Here is a 24273-nt window from a genome sequence, read left to right as displayed (position 1 = left end):
GACAGCTCCGGAAGCAGCATTCAAAACGACGTCAGTGCCAACAGCGGCAGTCCGAGCAGTGCTACAGGTGCTACAAGCAGCAGCGGCGACGTTCGATGTGGCACTGGAGTCCGCATGGTGTTGAACAATGGCATGAGCATGTCACCGCCAGTCATGGATGGATATGCAACCCGCCTGCACGAGGGCGGTAGCGATAGCGAGGACCAGGCCCTGCTGCAGCGGCAGCAGCAACGACAGGCCCAGGATCAGAGCCTAATCCAGAGTCGGCATTCCCACCAGGGCCATATGCAGAAGCAGCGACAGCGGCCCCAAACCCCTCTCGAATTCCACCGGATCAACTTGGAGCGCCTCAGCGCTTCGAACCTCAGGTCTTCATTTAGGGTCAATGCCAGCCCGAGACCTGGTCGTTCAATCACACCTGACCTCCCTCAAGGTCAAGGTGGTGCTGCGAGCGCTGCGCTTTCTGATTATACCATGGCCCACCCCTCCCGCGGCATTGGTTCTCAGCAGGGCTCGCCTAGGTCTGTCCCAGGGAGCATTGGCCGTCGCCAAGGTGTCGTCTTCACCAGCGATGCTGCTTGCGATTCTTCGGATGGCACAGACTCCAGCCCCGCGACTCACCAGCAGAGAAGTTCAACTGGTGCCCCGATACGGCCCAGGACGCGCACAATGGACGCCTCTATGCTAGGACCGAGAGGGCCATCCTCAGCGGCCGAGTTTCGACACAGAGTTAGCAGCGTCTCATCTGGGTCGCAGCCCTCCATCGACGACCAAAAAACGTTGACGCCAAGTTCTGACCCGGCCAGCTACTCGACGATACCGACCGTCAGAGTCCCCGAAGCCTCAACCCCAACCTCCGCCTCAAAGGACAAGAGTAAATCATCTCACCACAATCGGCGGCTTCTAAAACGTCAACCCTCTCGACCGAGTTCGCCATTGGTCGCACCCCAGCCCTCTGTCGATTCCTTCCCGTACCCCATCCCAACCGACGATGCGAACCGCCTAATATCGCTAATGAAGGCTCTGGGCGGGCGAATGCGTGGTGAACTAGAATACCAGGGTGAGTACCAGGGAACATGGCACACCGGAATGGCGTACATCGACGAGGAGAAGGGCACCCTCATGTTTGGGCTGGGCCACACCGGCCAGAGCGCCTCGTTCCACATCCCTCTGGTTTCCGATCTACGAGGCTGCAAAGTGCACGTCACAGGCTACCCTGACGCAGAGAGGGAATGCTTGGAAATTGTCCCCAACCAACTCGGCCTGGAGCTCCTACTTAGGCCCATCATATCAGAGGAGCTGGAGCTGTGGCTCGCGGCGCTCTTGTGCTGGCAGCAGCTCACGCCTCTCAACCTCAAAGTACCCAACGGAAAACCCATTAGCCCTTCTGCGCCCATTCGCCCAGAGATGAGACGACGGGCCAAGTCGAGCGATGCGGCGAGAGCCACAAACATCATCAAGGTCGGCAAGTTCATGCTCTGGGACAAGGGCCCGGCCAGGTCAGCACGTGCCGTCGTCTACCGATCGTCAACGAGGGACCACATGCACCCTTCCATGTTTTGGAGGAGAATTTCGTGCGTTTTACAGGATAATGGAGAGTTTAGGCTCCTGATGGAAAACGACGTCTCAGTCTTGTCCAGCATCGAACTGTCGCAGCTTTCCCGATGCGCCATCCAGGGCCTCGACCGCAGCGTTCTAGAGGAAGAGTATTGCATTGCCATTTTCCCCATCTATGCCTCTACAGCTACCCACGTCTCCATTTTCCGACCCGTCTACTTGGCCGTCGACAGCCGCATCGACTTTGAGGTTTGGTTCGCCCTGCTTCGGACGTTTGCCGTTCCCGACATCTTCTGCCTAGACGACCCCCAGACGGATGAGATTCAGGATGTCGCCGATATCGAGAAGGATCAACCGGGAGAGGTTTTCCGCATGGAGAAAATCATCAGAGTAAGGGTGATAGAGGCTAAGATCAAGGCCACTCCAAGCGTTGAATGGTTCTCGCCTGAGAAGTGTAGCAGAATTGGCCCAGATCCTTTAGTCGGAAGCTATCTGGCAGAAGTCATCTTAGACGGCGAGGTCAGGGCCAGGACGACCACCAAGGTGGACACCAAAAATCCCTTTTGGAGAGAGGATTGCGAGTTTAACGATTTACCACCGATAATTCAAGATCTCTCCATTGTGCTAAAGCGAGTCGACTGCGGCCCTGACGGGTACTCGAAGGGGGCAAACTCACCAGAGATCGTTTGCGGGAGCGTAAGAATTTCTTTGAACGACCTGGAGAGAGGCCAGGGACAGGAACAATGGGAGCCCATTCTAGATGAGAAGCAACAGAACATTGGATCGATGCTAATCAAGGTCTTTCACGATGAGCACGTTGCCCTACTGTCGAAAGAATACCAGCCGCTGTCCGAGATCCTGCACCGATTTCCCACGGGTCTGACCACACTCATCTCTGCGTCTTTGCCCGGCCAGCTACGGACCCTATCAGAGCTGTTTCTCAACATCTTCCAGGCCTCTGGCTCGGCGAGCGAGTGGCTGATGGCCTTGGTTGAGGACGAGATCGATGGCATAGGAAGCCAGACTTCAATCAAAAAGTACCGATTTAGCAATAGGCTCAAGTCGAGTGAATCGATGGAATCCTCCAACGAGCGAGAGCTAATGGTCCGCGATATCCACAGAACCCTGGCGGGAGAAGCCAACCTTCTCTTCCGAGGCAACTCGTTGCTGACGCAATCTCTCGAATTCCACATGCGACGCTTGGGCAAAGAATACCTGGAGGAAATATTAATGGACAAGATCTACGAAATCAACGAATTGAACCCGGACTGCGAGGTTGATCCGAGCAAGCTAGCGCATACCGGAGGGGACTTGGATCAACACTGGGGACGCCTTATCCACCTGACGACGGAAATCTGGTTGTGCATCGCAGATTCGGCCGAAAGGATACCAGCGGAGCTGAGACACGTTCTCAAGTACATCCGTGCCGTAGCCGACGACCGCTACGGAGACTTTCTCCGTACCGTCAGCTACACCTCTATCTCGGGCTTCCTCTTCTTGCGGTTTATATGCCCAGCCATCCTCTCCCCAAAGCTGTTTGGGCTGCTCCGAGATCATCCTAGACCACAAGCACAACGTACCTTGACGCTCATTGCCAAGGCATTACAGAAACTTTCCAACCTTTCCACGTTTGGAAAGCGAGAAGAATATATGGAACCAATGAACCGCTTCTTGACTCAACAGCGGCAGACCTTCCGATGCTTTATCGACCATGTTTGCGGCATCCCGGCCGATCGAGGCGGCCGCGCCCTACCCCCGAGTTACATCACGCCTGTCACAATACTGAACCGCCTGGGCCCAACGGCACGCGAAGGATTCCCCAGTCTACCGTACTTGATCGACCAGGCCCGAGGCTTCGCGAGTCTTGTCAAATTGTGGGTGGATTCGCGCCCCATTGACGTCAAGCAGTCGCAAGTAGATGGAGAGCTGTTGATATTTAACGACCTATGCTTTGGGCTGCAAAAACGCGCCGATGCCTGCCTTGCCAAAGTGGTGGATTACCGGAATAGAGAGGTTCCTTCGTTCATGTCGGCCGACCAGCTTGCCGAAATCTTGGAACAGGTTAATTTTACCGGGCCATATCACCCATACTACGTAGGAAATGCATCCTCCTCGATGCCCAGCAGCTACGAGCGGCCCCCCGGTAGTTCTAGCAGCGACGGGGGCGGCGATTCGAAACAAAACCGGCGCAGTAAAGAATGGAAGCGCGGGAGAGACGAGGCGGACACAAAGAAAGGAAGCAGTCCCCGAAATACAAGCGGCTCGGCCAGTGGAAATGCGAAGCCGAAGAACGGAAAAGTTGGCAGGACTCTTTTAAGCGGCATCATGAAGATTGGTGGCGGAAGAGCCGAGAGTCCAGAAACTAAAGGGCAAAGATGAGCCCGCACTTTTTCTTCTTTGGATATATATATACACACACACGCACAAACAAACATATACATGACTTGGACTGTGGGATATCAACCAACGATGAGTCCACACGAGGAGAACCCCTTTGCACTAGCTCCTGATTACCTTTGTTATACTTATCATTTCTCACCTTTTTTTTCTTTTTTCAGCTATTACTCAGGCTACCTACATCTAGCTCTTGTCTGGCTCTTTTTTTTTTAGACGTTTTCCGGTTGGATATACAAAATGGTGTTGGGAAATAATGGCTCTTGCATGGAGAAAGTTGTCGAAGCTTCACTCCCATCTTTCATTACGCTCTTTCATTTGATATATATTTTCCCTCTCTATTGTCTTCAAAGCTGTCTTTTCCATAATGGATCGATGGGCTGGAATAGATTATGGGGAGTCATCATCATCATCACTGGAGGTCCTCTCGTTTCATATATACATTTTTCGCAGTTTCGTCCCCCCCTTTTTTAGTCTTTTTTTCTTTTCCTTCCCTTGTTGTCTTGGAGGGCTTGGCTCGCGTGCTTGGTCCTTGGGATATGACATTGCATATTAGAGGTACATGAGGGAAAGAGAGAAGAAGAAGAAGAAAATAAAAGGGGAAAAAGATACCAGCTCCGCTTAACTTGCTCTCGTTACCTGTTGTTTTTTTTTTCCTGAAGTCCTTTCTTTTCAATTCCCACTTGATATCAAAACTGGTGGTGCCTGTTTTTGGGGAACGGAGGGGTTTTTTCTTTCTTGTGTCTTCCTTCTTCTTTTCTAATTTTCCTTCTCGTTCCCGCCCTTTTTTTCTTTTGCAAAGCAAATGTTGGATGAGGATTCCCTTGAGATGTTGTCGGGTCTTGGGAGCAATATATATGTATGTTATGCGAAAAAAAAAAAAACGGGCAAAGCATTTTGTTAGATGGGGTCTTTGCCAGTTTTTTTTTTTTTCTTGGTGGTGGTGGTAGTTGGGCATCGAAGGGGGGAAAGGCTTTTTTTGGAATAAGCAAACGGTTTCCATATTAACCTTTTATTATTCTTCCTCTTCTTCTTCTTTCTAGATAACCTGTTCGTTCTTCTTCTCCTTATTTCTTGTCTATGTGGTTTTTTTCTTCCCGCGTCATCGTCATCGTCATCGTGCTTTTGTGGTGCTTCACTTTGCTGTAATAAGTTCTCTTTTGTACCTACGACATTCTGGTCACTCGACAATATTTGTTCACTTTGATATGTAATACCATATAAAGCCGTTTAAGGCAACATAATTTTTTACTTTTTTTTGTATGTGTGTGTACTCGTATGTGTGCTAGTGGTATATTCCTTCTCCTCTTCCACATAGACGATCGCAGCACAGAGTCTGCTGGTTTTCTTGCTCTAACCTTTACGCCTCCCATGCTTTGAATGAATACTTGAAAATCTTTTATCCACCACTTGCCCGCCCTCACGATTCCTTATCCTGCATATTGCTTTTCTTTTCTGTGATATTCTCTTGTTTAAATTTTTTTTTAATACCAAGGTTCATTTACTGAAAGAACTTCTTGTACGCGGCCTTCTCCCTTGCCGCCTTGGCTGCGGCTTTGGTTCGCACGGCGTTGAGCTCGACGTTGACCGCGGAGTCGTTGGGTGCCAGCTTGTGTGCCTCCTCAAGATCCTTCAGGGCCTCCTCCTCGTCCTTTTGGCGGACGTTGGCGAAGCCACGGCGGTAGAAGGCCTTTGCCCGATCCGCGGGGCCGATGCCAGGAATGGCGAGGGCAGATGTGGCGCTGCGGACGGTATCGGACCATGCCTCCAGCTTGAGGTGCAAAAGGGCAGAGTTATTGTTAAGGGAGAAGCGGAGGGCGTCGAGCTGGGCCTTGCCTTCGGGCCAGTCATCCAGATCGGGCTCCTCGTTGAGGTACCGCAGGCCCTTTTCGTACTTTTCAAGGCCGAGAGTAAGGTTGCCGGCCTTGAAGGCCTTGTTGCCATAGTCCTTGCAGTCTGAGGCGATCTTCAAGGTGGTCTTGGCATCGGGGGGCGTAGCGCAGTCCTCGGGGAAATCTTCGTGGGGGTCGCCCAAGGCATCGGGCTGCTTAACGTCGGCGCTGAGGGCTTCGTCTCCGGAGAGCTCACCGCAGTTGGCGATGACGGCTTCGCGGGAGGGTCGGTCGCCAGCCTCGGTGCGGACGTTTTCGATCTGGCGGACGATGGACTTGCCGTTGAGTACTTCGCCAAAGACCACGTGCTTGCCATCGAGATGAGGCGTGGGGACAGTGGTGATGAAGAATTGAGAGCCGTTGGTGTCTAAGTGAAAGCACATGGGTTAGCCGCAGCTAGGGAGCACACATAGCAGGATGCAACATACTAGGGCCGGCGTTGGCCATGGATAGCAGGAAGGGCTTGTCATGCTTCTTGGGGAAAGCCTCATCCTCGAACTTAGCGCCATAGATGGACTCGCCGCCAGTGCCGTCTCCAGCTGTGAAATCACCACCCTGGAAAAGCCATGTTAGACAAAGTTTTTCTTCGTGGAGGTCGTGCGACCAGAGCTAGGGAGCAATGTTGGCGGCTCGGCCCATACCTGAATCATAAACTGCTTGATGACTCGATGGAAGACGGAGCCCTTGTAATGCAGGGGCTTGCCTGACTTTCCCAGTCCCTTCTCGCCAGTGCAAAGGGCACGGAAGTTTTCAACCGTCTTGGGCACGAGATCAGAGTACAGCTCCATGTTGATTCGGCCAAGAGGCTTGCCTCCAAGAGTAATGTCGAAGAAGACGCGAGGGCGCGTGGCCTTGGTCTCGGTTTCGGAAGCCATGGCGGGAGATGTGAAGAGAAGCGGAATGTATTAGGGAGAAGGGAGAAGGAAATCCAATTGGTGTCTGGGGAGAAAGGAGAGGGAGGAAAAGGTTGAGGTTTAAAAGCTGGCGAGTCGCGAAGCGGCCGAAGGAAGCAAAGCACGGCTGCTTGCAAAGATTCCTTGGGGTTCTTTGAATATGACGATGCGGGGTCGAGCTAGCGACGGGTGCTTTGGCCAAGCGAGGCAGACAAAGGCGGGCTGGAAATGGGAAGAATTGCGAGAGGGAGAAAATTAGGATGAATGGAGATGAGGAAGAGCGAGGAGAGAGAGGGGAGGAGATGAGGGGAGCTACAGAGAGGAACTTGGAAGCTAATACGGCAGATCAGAGGCAGCCGGCAGAGAGAGAGAAGCTGGATGCAGTGTACCTAGTATTTGCAATCGGTCGATACCTCAGTGTTGCGGTACCTCTTGCAGCACCTATAGTGCCGCTACTGCTTGGTACGAAGGTACAGCCTTAATTAGGTCGTATTGGATGCGTTGCATTTTGGCTCAATTCCTACTTATTGATGCTGCTGCTAATCTTGGGCTCATGGATGCTTAAGCTCGTACCTGTAAGCCCAACGGGCAACGAAAACGGGCTGCAGCTGACATCAGACAGCACAGCAAGCAGCACGTTAATTTCAGTAGCTGGAGGTTTCTCTGCCCCTCCATTCTGCTTCTGCTGTGCCCGCTGCCCCTCCATCGGATCAGGCAGCATCAGTGCTTGCAGTGGGGTTTCGCCAAAGCATTCAATGGTGTTAGTGCCAGCGTTAGTGTCCAACCCCCGCTGCCGTGGAAGTTTCTAGCAGAGGTGAGTGGCTGGTGGCTTCTGGGCCGCAGCGCATTTGCATGGGTCCAATATGGATGATGTACATACAGACAACCAGTTGATACAAGAGGAGCATGTGCATAATCTACAGCATCGTCATGCTCGTTAGCAGCCTGCATGCGCTGCTGCATGGGGGGGGGGAACCTTGTCGCCAATGTATTGATGTAATATGCTGCTAAGTAAAGCTACCAGCGCTGTAGTTCACCGTGGATGTCCAAGCATGAAATTGCTGTGATTGATACCGTCCGACACTGATGGCCTCCAGCTCCAGAGCTTTATTCTCTCTATTCATCTTAATACAGCACTCAAGCTTGCAATCAATGCATATCATCAGTCACCTGTCGTTGCCTCGGACCAAAAATGCCGCCATCGGATCATCAGCCATAGCCCACATGAACCGGCAGCAGCCCGGCACTTCTTTAGGCATCAAGCACCACCATGTATACAAACAAGGGAATCCATATAATCTACCCATCTATCTATATACTATACTGTATTGAATTCTATCACATTCATCGTATGCATCATGTCGCCATCATTCGTTCCACGCTATCTCTCAGACACTGGGGCCCCGGCTTGGAGCTCCAACGTAACCTATAAAATGCCAACGATATCAATCCTGCGTCAGCAAAGACAATGAGAGAGAGATTGGCTCTAGGCCAGGAGTAATGGTGACTTACCGGTCCATCATTAACAAGAGCAACCTCCATCATGGCTTGGAATTTCCCATCCTTGACTCGGTCCACCTGGTAAAGATCCTTGACCTTCTGCACAAAGTAGTGATACAGCCGACTGGCTTCTTCGGGATTTGCCGCGCCATGGAAATCTGGTTTGGTGCCCTTTTTCGTCTTTGCCAGCAGGGTAAACTGAGATACTGGTTTTTTTCCGGTCAATATGAGTCTTGAAACATGGCGAGAAGAACGCCAAGCAGCCAATATACTCACCGCATAGAACCTCGCCCTCAATGTCTGTTACACTCCTTTTCCACTATCGCCAATCATCAGCTTCAGCTGTGTCTCACAGCCCAACAGGGAGGCTTCACTTACTCGTCCTCCTTCCTCGTCATCCCAAAGTTTCATCTTGACCACCTTGTTGGCGAGTGAATCGGCCTCCTTTTCCGTGTCACCAGGCGCAACCGCCGCAAACACCAGCACGCCTCGGCCAATCGACGACACCAGCTCCTTTTCCACCGTCACAGACGCAGAGAGCACACGTTGGAGAATTGCTTTACACGGGAAGTCGTATTAGATGATATTGCCATGCTACGGTAACTTGCATACATGAAATTTTGCCTACCCTTCATTGTGAAAGCCGGTGTCGGCACCAAAAAGCACCGTAGGCGGGAATGACTAGAGAAGAATAGGTAGGGTAAAAAACCTTGAATTTCGACAGCCTTGCTTCCCCTCACTCAACATATAACAAAAGAGAGACAAGGTTTCGCCGGACAAATAGCAAAAAGAAGAAGAGAAAACAAGAGGCTTGGTAGCGAGACCGGTGAGCTCTCAACGCCTTGGCAGCGGAAGAGAAGCCCCGATAATTTGTAAATGCCTTGAATCGCGTATCAATTCTGTGTCATGTGAGAAACGGCGTAGCCACTTATCAGACATCCCACATGGCGCAAGTACCTCCTGATAGAGACAATTGGGTTCGAGTAGGAGAACCCCCTGTAAATACTGGGAGATGCCGCTATATAAAATATTCAATTGCAGCGTACAAGAAGTCTCATGGTCGGTAATGGAATTCAAATAGGGCTATACGGCACTTTCAATAATTTTCCGCCGCAATCCTTGTTCGGCCGGTTAATTGCCGCACAGCAATCGATACATGCCACCTGCTAGTCCGTGCAGCCTCGCGACTTGGCCTCATCAACTTCAATCTCGCACGTCAAACGCTTTCAACCGCTTTCCCGGCTGGATATCGCCACAACGACGCCTGGACAGCGCTCCGGAAATCCTCTCGAGACGGCCGCCTCTGTCGCTTCTTTGCCGCGCACTCCTGCTCTGCAACTGTCACGTGGCGCATGACGGATCTCGCCTGCATACCTTCGGCCATAAAGGTTGCCCCACGAAAACGGACCAAGTCTCGACCTCCCCTCTGACGAACTCTCACCCCCTTTGCAGGACCGCTGCGGATTTCCACAGGCACAGGCACAACCGGAAAGGACGCTACTCGGGCTTTTCTCTCCCTCCTCTACCCGACAAAATGGCGGCGAGGAAACTACAACAAGAAGTCGACAAGTGCTTCAAAAAGGTGGCGGAAGGCGTTGCCGAGTTCGAAGCCATTTACGAAAAGATTGAGCAGTCAAATAACCCGGCCCAGAAGGAGAAGCTGGAAGACAACCTCAAGCGCGAAATCAAGAAGTTGCAAAGACTGCGCGACCAGATCAAAACATGGGCCGCCAGCAACGACATCAAGGACAAGGCTCCCTTATTGGAGCACCGCAAACTGATTGAGACTGTTGGTGGACCCCCAGTAATGTTGGGCATTGATGCATGTGCCGGCGCATACTGATGTACTCTCTTCTCGCCTTTTAGCAAATGGAAAAGTTCAAGGCCGTGGAGAAGGCCATGAAGACGAAAGCATACTCCAAAGTGGGCCTCGAGGCTGCTGCGAAATTAGATCCCAAAGAACAGGCCAAAGTAGAGGCATGCGAGTTTCTGAGCAACATGGTTGATGAGCTGGAGCTACAGATCGAGACGTTAGAAGCCGAGAACGAATCCATACAAGCCACCCTGAAAAAGGGCAAGCATAAGACCGCCCAAGAGAACCGCATGGCCGAGATCGACCAGATAATCGAGCGACATAAGTGGCATCAGGGCAAGCTGGAGCTGATCCGAAGAACACTGGAGAACGGAGGCATCGATACCGATCAGGTCAATGGCTTGGAAGAGCAGATTCGCTACTATGTGTCCGACGGCATGAACGAAGACTACATGGACGACGAAGAAATCTACGACGAGCTAGACCTGGAGGAAGAGGAAGGCGTCTTCGGCATGAACCAGGACACGGAAAAGAACTCGTCTCAGGACACCCAGTCCATACAAGACGACATCCACGATCTCGAACCGCCGCCTAAAGCGAAGAAGGTCGTCAAGGATACCGACTCCGTGGCGTCGTCAACGCGGACGAAATCTGTGCAGTCCAAGTCCCCCTTACCGGCTCTAGCGACGTTGCATACGCCGTTATCAACGATAGGGAATGGGGGGAGCGGTAGCCCTGCCATGAAGCCTGCTTCCATCCCCACAAGGCCGGCAGGGGAGGGGCTCAAGTATGCATCTGCCGCCGCCGCCGCCGCTGCCAGCGACAAGAACAACGTCGGCATCGCTCCTCTGCCGCCGCCGCCTGGCTTCAACATGGGCATCTCGCCGCTGCCCCCCGCGCAGTCGAGGACAAGCGCAACAAACTCCCCCGCCGTCTCGTTCGTGCAGCCCGTTCAGGCACCGACGCCACAATCCTCGGAACCCAAACAGCCTGCACCTGTGGCTGCGCCGGTACCTGCACCCGCACCCGTCGCCAACGAGAATGCCGAGCCTCCAAGTACGAAACCGACGAAGAAATCCAAGGCGTCAGGGAAGCAGCCGGCTACCTCGGAGGCATCACAGTCCGAGTCTTCAAATGGTAGGTCGCTGTCTTGGAGCACAACTTGTTCCATCTTCATCTCTTCATCACTCCCCTCTCTGCTGTCATCACTTGAACCGTCTGTGCTAACATTTGAATCAAAGCCCCTCATACCAACGGATCCACCAACGGTGTCAAATCTACTGCGGAAGAACGTGAAGAGGAGTCCATCTACCACCTACCTGCATCGTTACAAGATCTCGTTGATTCGTATGAGACGGCACGAAATCGACCGTACCAGCCTCTGTCGCAGTCAACGCTTAGTCTAATGAAATCGAGTCAGCTCAGCTATCCAAGTGCTTTCGAAGCCGATATCCCACGGACGTATCGCCCCGATCTACCTGTGCCGCAAACTGGTTCTGGATTCCCTACGCAGCCATTGCCCATATTTGATGACCCGCGGCTTTACTCGAGGATTGATCCAGATACTCTGTTCTACGTTTTCTACTACAAGCAGGGAACAGCACAACAATATCTGGCTGCAAAAGCACTGAAAGACCAGAGCTGGCGGTTCCACAAGCAGTACCAAACATGGTTCCAGCGACACGAAGAGCCCAAGAATATTACCGAAGAATTTGAGCAGGGCACTTACCGGTTCTTTGATTACGAGAGTACTTGGTGAGGACCCCTTTCCCATCTCTGCCCGAGTTCAACCTGCTAACATATCCCCCCCACAATAGGATGAATCGAAGGAAGGCTGACTTTAAGTTTGCTTACAAATTTCTCGAGGATGACATTTAGGTAGTTGTTGGCTTTTATGATGGGACGCACGGGCTCGGCTGGGACTTTTATGTTGTTTTCGCTCTTGTTTCCGTGGCTTTTCCATGACAGTTTTTTTTTTTTCCTCTTCTTTTCTTTATGGGAGTTCTAAGAGAGCATCATAGTAGCCGCGAGTATGCGCTACCAAAGTTGGGTTTCTCAAACGGGAATAACTAGTGCCAGAATAATCCATATGAGGCGGCCGTTTTCATCCGCACAGGGAATTTGTTTGCCCTTTTGGCTTTTTCTCCTCCTTCACTCTTTGCTTGATAGAGTGTGAATGATTTGGTAGTTGTGGATTGGATGTTGGGATGCTAATTGAGTTGACACAGCAGGCACGGCATGACTGGGCATCCACGACATTGGATGTTGAAGCCTTCAGGGGGGCAAGGCCTCTCAGTCCATGGCAAGTACGCTTACCAAATTATGCTTTAATGCTCTACAGAGACTATGTTGGGTTGATACAAAAGGCATCTCATGAAGATTCGGCATCTCCGACATTGATGCTGAAGCCTTCATGAGGCGCAAGATCTCTCATCCCATGACTCGTACGGTTCATGAATTATACTTTAACACTCTGCGGAAAACATGATGTCATCGAGGAACATGCTCGTTCCCGGGCAAAGAAGTGAGAGTCAAGCATATTCTCCGACGCACAGTGCTATCAATGGGGCTCGAAGCGAATAGAGACGACAATTGCGCCCCAAAGTTAAGGGTAGCTACCAGAATCCTCCCTTCTCCTAGGGGTATCAATAGGATGCGCCAAGACATCCTTCTGGAAGGGCTGTTGGAACCTATCATGGTCTTCTCGTGGCAGCGGGAGGTGGTCTGGTGCCCATTTCTCTCTTACATCAACATACGAAGTACTGTATATCTCCCACCCCCCGCAAAGTTGCCCGAGTCAAGATGCTTGTAGATACTGCTATCGAGCCCCTCACGACTCTGCCGTCCTTTACGGAGTGCGAAGCGGGGAATGGTGGCCAAAGGGGGCGAAAATGCTACTGCATCATGTCGAGGCATGACTCGCCAAAGCAGTATAATCTGACCGTTTGAGCAAGTGGAGAGTTGGTATGTGCGCCTCGCTCACTTGTGCTTGTGCATCTGGTGTGTGTGTGTGTGTGGCATCTGCTGCCCATGTCCATGCTGCTGTCAGCGTCTAGATCTGACATTTGAGGGTCGCGGATCTAGAGTTGCCTTGTAATTTCCAATGCAGGTACGGGCCGACGAAGTTGACAGTATTAGAGGGGTACCAGGATCCACATTCGATCTGGAGAGATGTCATCGGAAGCTAGTTTGTTTGAGGGGACTCTCGTTTGTTGTCTTGATATGTTGACCATTTAGCATCTCGAAGTTCTCCATTCAGGGGGATCTCATCATCAGCGACGTTTACGAGACGAGATACAGAACTGGTGAGGGATATTCATACCAGCCTTCTAATACCCTAAAGCGTCCGCATCGCTACACTTGTGTATTGATGCCCGTCCGTCTGGGTTGGAGTTGTTTGGGTGTCTTGGCATTGAGGTATGAATGAGGGGGGAATTGTGGGTATGATGGGAGATCGTACGATGAGGATGGGTTGAGCAAACGAATGCGATGTACCTTTGTACACTGGAGTCTTGCTATTGGCAGCGAAACGAAAGAGTTCCAGAATTCTGTTTGCAACAGGGGGGCGTGTAAGGGTTATCAACGCCAACTGTTGTGATTCACAGAAGAGAGGCAACCCCGACTGAGCATTGAAGATGGGACGACAACGGCGTTTGAATGCGGTGTTTGCTTCGTTTCTTCGGTCACAAGAGGTATATAACCCATGCCTCGCTTTCAGTTTCTTGGGATGGTGAACTGCTTCCATACAGATCTTCCATCTCCCTGAGCGAAAGATAACAATTCCAGTCACGACTTGAACCTACGTTACGGTGAGTACATTTTCATTGCTGCAAGGAGATTCTTCACAGTGGCTTATTCAATGGGTTAGGATCATTACAACGATGGGTGGCGACTCAAAGTCTGTGTCGTGGTACGACAACTCGTACAAGAAGAAAGGCTCCTCCGCCAATCAACAAGGGAACATGACTCCAACCTCAACTGAGAATGAGAAAGACTCTGACGAGAACATTCAAGTCACGGATCCCAGCACGGTCAACCTCAAGGCCAACGTCTTCCACAAAGTTGCCAAAACCTTTACGCTGCTCTTCAACAAGGACAGTGACCGCTACGACCGCCGTCCCGAGACTCCAGCCGGCTGGACCACCACCGGTGAGCTGGGCGCCTTGCGAGCTGAGCAGGACGCGCAGTATGAGCTCATGGAGGAGTTTGAGCTGAAGATTGAGGAGCTGAAGAAGGAAGTTGCCCAGCAGAAGCTGCTTATCAAGGCTTACGAGACCAGGGCCAACCAGAACGAAGAGTATCTGCAGCACTGCATGCACTGGATCAGCATGGCCCAGATCTTTGGTGACGTGCCCGTTGCCAGGGACCGGATGAACTGGACGCCTGGTCGAGACCCGGCACTGGTTGGTGGCGACGAGATCGAGGAGGAGGATTTCAACGATGTCAACGACGTCAACGCCGCCAGGGGTTTTGATAATGATGACAAAGAGGCCCGAGATGTCAAGGCATTCAAGTGTATTCACGCATTGAATGCAGCTAAGGCCAAGTGAATTTCGATAACGCTCGTCATCCCGGATTGAGTTCGGTGATTGTTGCGGGGATTTTTCTCCTTGGTTCTCCTTGGTCCGGCCCATCAGCCGAATACTACCACAGTAGCACGCAGTGTTAGCATACGAGCACATGCAAGCATCAGATAGCAACAGACAGTAGCCCCAGCATCAAGCATCAAGAAGGGCTTGGTGTTGAGCTAGGGGATCAATTAGCCTGAAAGAATGAGAACTTAAAAGTTTTCTAGAAAAGTGCCCAGTCCACGTCATAGCGCCGGCCTTTCTCATCCTGCATGGCCTGATATGCACAGGATTTGGTGTTTTTGGAATTTTCCGGTTTGTTCTAACCCAACCTTTTTTTGTGTTCCCTTCTCCTTCCAAGGGGTCCTGCCATCGTTTGCCGAGTTCACTTGCACTTGCCGTTATCCAAAGCGTCCTAGCGCTCTGGGAAGGCGCACATCGTGCATCATCGCTGTTCTTTTCTCCCACGTATCGGGAGGCAATTCACAGCTCCTTGTTGTCTTAGGTACGATGAAAATTTTCTTTTTTTCCTTTTTTCCTTTTTTGCTTCTAGCATGCAACTTTATTACAGCCGGGCGTTTTGGGGGTGTCTCTTTTTTTGTTGAGACGGCACGGCATTTGCATTCTTCACTCCAAACGCAGACCGCCTCCTGTCAGATGGCACTCGCAAGCTGTTTCCTCTGACCATGGCGTGCCCAAGTTATTGGCGCACAGGCATCGGGCCAAGGCTGGCAGGCGTCATTTAGGCAAGGCGAGGAAATTTGATACTGCGTCTATTGCGTTCAGAATCTGCCATCTCCGGAAGGAATTGTCTTGGCATCCCGGATATGCAGTCTGAAGTCGGGCTACGTTCCATCAATCGGATGCTGAGTGGGATGCATGAAGCATACACCCAGCTTCCCGCGCGCGTCAGGGCAAACCTGAACATCAAAGAGATCATGTGTGGTATTACCACTTGCGGAGAGACATACTGTAGTCTGTAAGTCTAGGCTGCGAGATCGCCCATCCCATGGAAACTACCTAATACTGGCTTCTGCTAAACCGGCTGATAAAGGGGCTAGGTGCAGATGATTACCCTGGTGTTGCTCTGCTACTCTCCCGCCGCCGCCCACCTAGGTCCGTATCAATACCCATGGCCGCGGCCAAATACATCTTCAGAGCTAGACCCAATGAATAAACGCGTGGGTGCTCCGTATGCAACACTGCATGCCGATCATCACGGCCTCGAAGCGCAGGGGGGCCTAGATCAATGCTGATCTATACTCAGTCATCACTTACACAATGATGTCCCACCACTGTTCTATACACAGTCATCACTTACACAAGGGTGTCACCACTGTTGCGATGGCTTCATTCTGCAGAATTTTTCCAGGACTGCGTGCGCCACGTTGCGAAATGGTGGGGGCATAGCCTGTTCGTTTACTCATTTGATGACCTGGCAGCACGAATAGGCATTCAGCAGACACATTATTAGGGACGGTTCCTTGTCTAGGGCATAGAATGAGAAAAATCCAGCCTCAGGTGTAGGTTTGTTTGTCACGTACGCCCGACTAACAATGCTTACAGTCGATTACAGTCGATTACAGTCGACGATGCTTTCGGCATACGCCGGTAGAGAAAGCCTCTCGATTGCGGAAGCAGCCCAGAAAGCTGGCAGGCTACTTTGTGTTATGGCACAACCGATATGCCAGTGCTGCTCTGGCTCTCAATGTTAGCCGTATCAATCTACCTCAAATCACACCCACATGAGATATCTGGATATCTTGCCTGCAATATGGCACTTATCATTATGTGGCTTCAATGTATAATATCGTTTCCAACAAAGCTCCATTGAGCCAAACCTGGCACCCGCGGGGCATCCCACACGCCCTCATACCATGCTCGGGGATACAAACACTCATCTGCTACGGTAATCCATTTGGCGCCTGCTCCTTGTTACTTGGTCCCACCAGAGAACTGTTGTCCAAAAATGAAAAATGAGCCCCCAAAAAAATCCTCCTTGAGGTGTCACCACGCCTGGCAATTCGTACCTGGACTGGCGCCCTACGTGCCTGTCTGTCACTGCGCCCACCCTCCCAAGAGCGACGACTATCGGTTCATTATTGGCTCGCTAGTGGACCGACATCTGATGCCAACATGCCTGTAGCTGCATCTTGAGGCTCATGGCCAGACACCCCCCCGTGCTGGTCACTGGGATTCGGGATTCGAGAACTGCGTGCGTATTCGCACATAAGGTGGGGGTTGAGGGGTCCAAAAGGTACTTTGCTATAAGAGCAACAGGCACTCGTGCTAGCCTTTACAAAGGCAAATCTTATTGCCCAAAGTGGGTTCGTTTCTTTAGAGGGCATGGGCTTTTGCGATTTCAGGGCACTGTCGACTTGGCACACAGGGTAGCTAACCATCTGATGGTCTTCTCTCCACGTCAACTGTCTGAGAGGATTCGCTCCTCGTGTTGGTGCTATGTGGCTGCATTTCCTGGTCTACAATTACGAGGAGCACCCGCTACAGTATTTGAGATTCCAAGGTTGAGGACCCTGTGGTTACATTCAAGACTGCCGCATTCTTGCGTGCATGCATCTTGCTCTCAAACTGGAGCTTGGTGGTGGTGCTGTGCCGACTTTGCAACGGTTTTCTGTCTATTGTTGCCCTCGGCCAATGGGCGTTGAGCACCTTACATGAAATCTAGCGTTGCCGAATGAGCCGGGTCTTGAGTTTTGTCGATGAACACTGTTTGTTTCGATTCTCGCTAGTTTTAGTGCCCGGGATCTCTGCGCGCTCCACCGTTTCTGTCTTCGGCAAACAAGGTCAAGATGCTGAATTGGCGAATACTATGTACATATGGTACGAGTACATGCAACATTACGCATTGCCATATTCTCTGCTAGTCTGGGATGGGAGGGGGGGCGCGGCGGCCGGGGGTTTCCTCTTCCCCTACCCACTCGGGTCTCGGAAGAAGAAAGAAGGATGCTCCCTGCAAATTACTTATACGGAGTATGATGTGCTCATTACTCTGCACTAGCTGGATAGAGGGCTCGGGTATCGAAGTCGAGACAAGAGCTCCTAGCAACATGGCAGAGTAGGACGGATTGGATTGGCTTGGAAGCAAGTGGCCGCCATCAACTCAGCCGCACGAGCTGTCAAAGTCATGAACAGGATCAAGTCGTAACTACAACGACGCCGGATTTGGAAACAGTGGGCAGTCAAAAGATGGCACTGGCCAAAGGGCATTGGCCAACGGGCAATGGCTTGGGGGCAGAGCATGTGGTTGACGAGTTGCTGTGTGGGAATGGATGTACTGTACTTCCCGGTTGCTCATTGATCTTCTCGCCATTCCCAAAGGGTTTCCAGGGTCTGACCATCCATCTCCACATGGCTCTGACCATTCTGCATGTTGCACAGCATCCAGTACCTGCCAAACTTACTGGGCGGTACAAGGCGGGCTCCGGCTCAATACCAGACCCCCAAGCCTGATACCTCAACTTGCCGGGACGCCCCTCTACAACGGCTTGTATCGAATTAACGAGCTAGTGTACTCGCTCCTCTACGTCACGGTTGGAGGAGGTACTTCTGAAGAGCATCCTGAGGACCCATTTCCGCCCTGCCGGGTCCCATACACACTAAATCTAGATAGCTTCTAGAAGCTTGGTACGCATGTTACCCCAAGAGTACGAGGTTCAAGGTTCGTTATCTTTTTCTCTTTATTTTTTTTTGGTTGAAATAAACACGGCCCTTCCCCTGGTCACACCCAGATTGGCAGGCCATGCATATAGACTACCGCCCGCATCGCTCCCTCGAGCATTGGACTCATAAGCCACCGACTGCCCTCGTCTCTTGACTCTCCGTGCCTCTCTATATCATTCCAATTCACAACCTCATCTTCATCCCCATTCTCTTATTCCATTGCCAAGGGTCATCACTTGGACTCACTTGGCAATTGACTACACACGTCTACACACAGCTTCACACTGACTTGGACGGGCAATTGCATGCCAAGTGTCTAGTTCAGCATTCGACAACGGCTCAGCCTCGTTCAGCCATCGTTTGCTCGTCATTGACTGTCTTTCCGTATAACCGGACACGATGACGGACGACATGCAAGTCAGCACGTACTTCCAGCTCTGCACCGAAGCTCAGCTGTATGACCAGAGCCTGATGTACGAAGAGGCGCAGCTGTGCGAAGAGAACCTGCCATATGGCGACTGGTTTTCCTTTGACGGAAACGACTACAATTCCATGGCAGATGCTGCTGAGCTCTGCGATTCTCAGCCTCTGTCTCAGTACGGGGGCTCTGAATGGGGATCAGAAGCGAGCTCCCCCGCATCGCCCGTGTCGACAGACTCCTTCTTCACACAGCAGACGTCGCCGACCCCTAGCTTATCTTACCTCCCGCCATATGCAAGCACCAGCACGCCTGCGACATCTGCTTACAGCAGCCCGGATGCCACTACTGGCCAGGAGGTGACCTCGCCAACAACAACTGAATCGCCATCGTAAGTTAACCTTGTGCGTCGGAGCAGCGGCCAGCGGAATTGGTGTAGTTAACCGATTTGAGCATAGATTTGCCTCGAGTGGCCGTGACTATCCAGTCTGCTGCCTCCACCCTGGCTGCGATGCGAAACCCTTTAAGCGTCGTGCCGATCTTGACCGGCACTACAAGCACAAGCATGCTCCGTCGTCCCAGAAGGACTCGTACCATTGCGATTACGCCCGCTGCGGTCGGCGCCGAGATCCGTTTCACCGTCGGGATCACTTCCGCGACCACCTGAGAGACTTTCACAAGGAAGACATTGAGAAGCGTGGAGTTGCCGCCAAAGAGGACTGGTTCGAAGGTCGCAATGCTTCACATACCTGGTGGCGATGCACCAAATGCCTGAAGAGAATCTACATCAGCCGCCATGGTTACGAATGCCCTACCTGCAAGACATCCCTGCAAGCGAAACGAAAGGAGATTCGCCGGCGGGAGACTTGAAGAAGCCAAAATTCGTACCCGGGGGAACTTGTGCGCTTCAAACCGCAGCGGCGTCATCAAACAGTTTACACCCCTGTCCCCTAGCTCTCCTCCCTCTGACTACATGCATCCATCCCACCAAACAGCAGCCTCGCTGGGATCCGTCAGAGTTTCGACTTACATCTGCCGACATACTATTAGAGCGGTTGACTTGCCAATGAATCTTACGAACTGGTGTATTTTTATCATGGTCCTTTTTTTCTCTCTCTCTCTCTCTCACTTTTTCCTTTTAGCCTTGGCATGTGTTTATTTCCTCATGCAGGCCGACCCATTGGGTACAGTTACTATACAGCAAAGATACCTACTACCTAGCACAAGCAAAATATTGAAGCTTTCAAGCCTCTTGCACCATTTCTGAGATTTTGAGTGCGGAGAAACTGCTTATTGCGACTTACTCGTACTTACATGAGGGGTGCACTACTGCTCATGCTACTAATAGTATTGCGACTGCCTCTTTGTCTTCAGCTATTCCAGCCAAGGCCGCCTTAGCCTCAGCTGCCAGCGACGATAGTGGCTTGGCCCAGTTTCGACGAGGTTCTTCATCCTTCACCCCCCTCTGAATGAAGTGAGCGAGCGTGCGAGCGAGCCCTCTGAGGCTATCTGCCGACAGAATTGAGGCCCGTCACAAGACAAAGTACCTGGGTACCTTCAGCCATAGGCTATGGTTGCGCGGTGCAACTTGCCTTGCCTGGGCCGGAAGCGGGGCAACGGCTCAAGAGATAGTTGCACAACGAAGAAGAGAAACAGAGGAGAAAAACTGGGACAGGGACTTCTCATTGCACGAAGCTTGCATGGCTAGCGCTTGAGCTGGCAGCCTCGGGAAGTCGACGTTGTTGGAGCGTGACTGGCCGACGGCCGGGGGTGGGTTAGTGGCGCGAGTTTATCAAGACACACCATTTGCTTCTCGGGGCTGGAGAGGGAGAGGGCGGAGCGCGCGGCCATTGGACAGCCTTTACGATGTATACGATGTGGGATAGATACATGGACATGGGCGTTTGGTGTCTTCGCTTTTTGGGCAAAAAGGGCTGAAGAGGACGTCCGGAGTGGTTGTTAATTTGCGTCGATGGAGTCTTTTGTCTTATTGGATGTCATTTTGGGGTCACTTTTTTGTTTTCTTTCTTTCTTCGGCAGTTTTTTTTGCTTTTGCTCTTGTTTTCTCCAAAAAGTCGGGTTCCTTCGGTGGGCATTCTCATGCGGTTTTCTGCATAATTTTTTTTTTAATGGCTTTCCTGTTTTGTTTTGCGGGTTTTTCTTGCTTTGCTTTCCATCAAAAGTAGACTAGACACAAAAATGCTCATGCATATCACCACCAGAAACACTCACGACGTCACATTTGAAGGAATGCAAATGATGTGATGATGAGCTTCGTCCTTGACCTGACGGGTATCGGGTTCGGTTCAGCAGTGGCGGCTGCGTTGGTGCCGGGATAACATTGGCACGAAAAAAACGGGGGCCCCGGAGCTTCTCCAACGGTTTATTGAGGGTTGGAGCTTGCTAGTCGTCGTCAGATGCAAAAAGGCTTTCGGTTATCAGACGCACGGCGGTTGTGCTCTTTGTCTCTATTCCTCCCTGCCTTGCGAGCCCCATCCCTGTATTACACCGTTTCATTATCCCGTACAGTAGCAGCAAACAATTCCTCCTCCAATCGACTTTGACCATGGCCAGCTACTGGCAACTAGCCCCCATCTCGAGGCATTCCTTGGCGCCGCCTTCGAAAACTGACTTTGCACCGGCGCACAGCTTCATAGCCGCATTGGCCCAAGACACGAGGAGCGACGGCGGCCTGCGCATGGCACCATCTAGACTTCGACAGATTGGCGCTTCTAAACTTTGTATATTTCCCGCGTCTACCTTAGCCCAAGACTTGTTGTTCCACCGTGGCCGGTTGGCTGGCAGGTTGGGTTGACAAGGGCATTAGGCTCGTTGCAGCGGCACGCACCCAGGCCTTTTGGGGTTGGACCTGGGAGCTGAAGTCAAATGACTCGGCGCAGGATAGGCCGGCAAAGTTCCATCTGTCTCTAAGGGTCCAGGTGCAGTAGTGCTGCTGCTGCTGCTTCTTCTTTTTTTTGCCGGTGGTGAGGCAAGTACCAGGTTTGAAGGACTTTTGGACAACGTGGTGATCTGGAGAAGCTTCGCGATGAAGCGAAACACTAACAAGCATTCCCTACGGATAGACACATGGCAGCAACGTGCGCAGGAGCATTGTCCACGGTGTTTTGCTTCTTCCTTCTCGGATAGTTGCCGGATTGGTAGAAAGCCATAGCAGGGAAGGAGAGAAAACTTGTTCTCTAAGCTTGTTTTGCGCCGTTTGACAGGCGCACGATACGTCCACTTACAAGTAAAACGTACGTGGCGGGCTCCCGTCAGGAGCTCTCCTCAGCTGGACCATGCCGGCTATTTGGAATAATTCCTGTTGTTTGGTGCTTCATCCTATTCCATCCATACGCTTTGCCGGACTCTAATAATAATCATTCATGCTTTCAGGCTTCCAAAGTGGCTGTTGATGGCTTCATTCCAGGGCTTGGCGCTCGTTCCTCCAGCGAATCGATAGGCGCTGTGTGCTCGTGAAACCACCTCGCCTTCCCTGACAAGGACAAGAGCATGCCTGTCGCCAAATCGAGCTTGTGGCCATCAGCCATCAGCCTCCCAAGGCTCAGAGCCCAACTACCACGGCCCTTTGTTCGGCCAGACAGGCGCGGGCTGCGGTGGATGACAGCAAGCCGTCGGGGCTCTGGCGCCGGAACCGCGGTCGTCGGCACGTGGTCCTGGTTTGCCTGAGATTGAGCCCAGATGACTCCACCTTCCACCTTCCACCTTGCCACTCGGCACGGCGGCCGGTGGAGAAGGTCAGGGAGCTTGCCGCTTTGACCTGGGCCTGAGTCTCCGCGAAGCGTCAGTGTCACGATGCCGTTTGCATCGCGTTTGCTTCTGCTCCGTCTTGAACAAAGCAGCATCCCATCCAGATCCTTGGCAAGATTCTCACCTGCCTCACCCTTGCCGACGGTGGCCTCAATCCTATGACCCCCACTTCTTAGCTGTTCTCGTCTGAGCACGTCGTGGTGCCTTTGCAGCTCTGACCGCACTAAAATTTCGGCAGTTGTGTTTTTCAACTTCGTGTGGGGCTCCTCGTCCCTTAACATGTGGTTTTCCGTATCACCCCCCCGAGAGCTGATGCTGCTGCTTGTCCACCACTTCGGCTATATGCTTCGAAAGGGAATATGATACGCGAATTAATGTCAATCCTCCGTCAAATTGTCTTCGGCATCTCAAGTAGCCTCTAGGAGACAACTCCGGTCGCCGACCTGCGCCGGCAACCTAACCGTGCCAATCCCTGGGCAGCTACGAAGCACGAGTCTTCGTTCCAGAGGGCCTCATTCAGAATCTGACAGTGTCCATAATCTGGCCATGCTTCTTGTTGACACAGGGTTTAACCCTTGTTTTCATCCTAGCCACTGTCTCCAAATCCGTTCTTCGTCCGTCTCAGTTTGTGGGCCGAGTTCGCCATCACTGACTTGTACGGCTATGCTGTCGGTAGACTCGATTTCGGATGCTGCTGGTGATACATTCATCGCTGCTCCGCAAGCACAATGTGGTAGCGGGAACTTGAACTCTGCCGAAGCCGCCCCGACAACTTTATTTGGTGAATTGTGCAATTCTTGACGGCGGGCTGCTCTATTCCTGCCCGGCGATGACAGAGACAGGTCGCTACTCGACAGAGAAAAGCCTGTAAAAGACTCATTGATGATGTAGGATGCATTACTGATGCTTCCTGGCTGTGTTTTATACTTTGTTTGTTTGGATACGGTACTTTTGGTCGCCGAGTGGTCGCCGAAAGTGAGATTCCCGATGGAATTTCTCACCACGCTCCATCGATAATCTTGACTGCCAATTCGTATTCTCGCCGACCTAGGACTGGGTGAAGGTGTGTTCTGAATCATTCCTCGTGTTCTCATGTCCTTTTGTCTGTCGAAACTGGGTGATATCCTGTCACGGCCTGTAGAAGTCCTGCGTTGCTGTTCCAAGGTAAGCTTGAAAAGGGGGGGATGCTCGAAAATGTGCCGTGCGGGCTCCATCACTGAGAGTTTCGGCAGTTTGGCTCTTTCGAAGTCACCTTTTTTCAAAGTTTCCCGAAGCGCAGTTTCTAGATCAGAAGCACCCATGGAATGATATTTTGATGCCTGATTCAACATGGGGAATTCATCCATCTTGCCTGGTGAAACAAGTAACGAAAGCTCAGTAACCTCCCTTTGCAAGGCTTCAGGCGGATTATCCAAGCTTGTCGATATCTCATCCGCAGCGCATGCAGGTTTACTAATCAGCGTCGATGTTGCTGACCCCAGACCCGTGGGAGCTTCCGGCGGAGATGTGTAGTTGGGAATGAAATTAGCTGCAGAGAGAGGCACAGGACTCGATTTCACACCCTCAAGCCGTCGAGAGCGCGCCTTGGCGAAATATTCCTTTTGGCGTGCCATTTCCTCTTTCCAGCCTTTACCCCGGCGATGCCGGGAGAGATTACCTCCCGTCCAGTTCATGCTGAGGTTCGTGGTGGATGGAGAAAGAATCGATAAGGTTCTTTTTCGATAAGTGACGATCATAGGAGAGTAGTGGTGAAGATATGACGTGATGAGGAGAGATGGAGAGAGGGATG

General features: G+C 51.8%; 8 protein-coding genes across 8 annotated transcripts; 4 read left to right on the top strand and 4 right to left on the bottom strand.

Annotated features, from left to right (window-relative positions):
• Positions 1–669: 669 nt before the first annotated feature.
• TRIVIDRAFT_143568 (uncharacterized protein) lies at positions 670–3936 on the top strand (the record flags this gene model as incomplete). Its single annotated transcript, XM_014104417.1, has 1 exon — positions 670–3936. One exon carries the CDS (start codon positions 670–672, stop codon positions 3934–3936), a length of 3267 nt encoding a protein of 1088 aa, XP_013959892.1.
• Positions 3937–5452: 1516 nt separating this feature from the next.
• On the bottom strand, positions 5453–6816 carry TRIVIDRAFT_79390 (uncharacterized protein; the record flags this gene model as incomplete). Its single annotated transcript, XM_014104416.1, has 3 exons — positions 5453–6210; positions 6272–6398; positions 6485–6816. 3 exons carry the CDS (start codon positions 6716–6718, stop codon positions 5453–5455), a joined length of 1119 nt encoding a protein of 372 aa, XP_013959891.1.
• Positions 6817–8034: 1218 nt separating this feature from the next.
• TRIVIDRAFT_229716 (uncharacterized protein) lies at positions 8035–9062 on the bottom strand (the record flags this gene model as incomplete). The annotated part of the gene is made up of 5 exons (XM_014104415.1): positions 8035–8162; positions 8249–8442; positions 8513–8555; positions 8615–8793; positions 8865–9062. 5 exons carry the CDS (start codon positions 8869–8871, stop codon positions 8118–8120), a joined length of 468 nt encoding a protein of 155 aa, XP_013959890.1.
• A 708-nt stretch (positions 9063–9770) lies between these two features.
• Positions 9771–12167, top strand: TRIVIDRAFT_167940 (uncharacterized protein; the record flags this gene model as incomplete). The annotated part of the gene is made up of 5 exons (XM_014104414.1): positions 9771–10025; positions 10103–11077; positions 11123–11186; positions 11291–11804; positions 11867–12167. 5 exons carry the CDS (start codon positions 9771–9773, stop codon positions 11925–11927), a joined length of 1869 nt encoding a protein of 622 aa, XP_013959889.1.
• A 1763-nt stretch (positions 12168–13930) lies between these two features.
• On the top strand, positions 13931–14599 carry TRIVIDRAFT_62353 (uncharacterized protein; the record flags this gene model as incomplete). The annotated part of the gene is made up of 1 exon (XM_014104413.1): positions 13931–14599. The coding sequence occupies one exon, from the start codon at positions 13931–13933 to the stop codon at positions 14597–14599; it is 669 nt and encodes a 222-aa protein (XP_013959888.1).
• A 4098-nt stretch (positions 14600–18697) lies between these two features.
• TRIVIDRAFT_219447 (uncharacterized protein) lies at positions 18698–19586 on the top strand (the record flags this gene model as incomplete). The annotated part of the gene is made up of 2 exons (XM_014104412.1): positions 18698–19107; positions 19175–19586. The coding sequence occupies 2 exons, from the start codon at positions 18698–18700 to the stop codon at positions 19584–19586; spliced, it is 822 nt and encodes a 273-aa protein (XP_013959887.1).
• Positions 19587–22105: 2519 nt separating this feature from the next.
• TRIVIDRAFT_62351 (uncharacterized protein) lies at positions 22106–22765 on the bottom strand (the record flags this gene model as incomplete). Its single annotated transcript, XM_014104411.1, has 1 exon — positions 22106–22765. The coding sequence occupies one exon, from the start codon at positions 22763–22765 to the stop codon at positions 22106–22108; it is 660 nt and encodes a 219-aa protein (XP_013959886.1).
• A 300-nt stretch (positions 22766–23065) lies between these two features.
• Positions 23066–24157, bottom strand: TRIVIDRAFT_219445 (uncharacterized protein; the record flags this gene model as incomplete). Its single annotated transcript, XM_014104410.1, has 1 exon — positions 23066–24157. One exon carries the CDS (start codon positions 24155–24157, stop codon positions 23066–23068), a length of 1092 nt encoding a protein of 363 aa, XP_013959885.1.
• Positions 24158–24273: the final 116 nt, after the last annotated feature.

This window comes from Trichoderma virens (assembly GCF_000170995.1).
Source record: "Trichoderma virens Gv29-8 chromosome Unknown TRIVIscaffold_3, whole genome shotgun sequence".
In the NCBI taxonomy this organism is placed as follows: Eukaryota; Fungi; Ascomycota; class Sordariomycetes; order Hypocreales; family Hypocreaceae; genus Trichoderma; species Trichoderma virens.
Note: the sequence above shows the minus strand (reverse complement) of the source record. Positions and strands in the feature narration are given on the sequence as shown.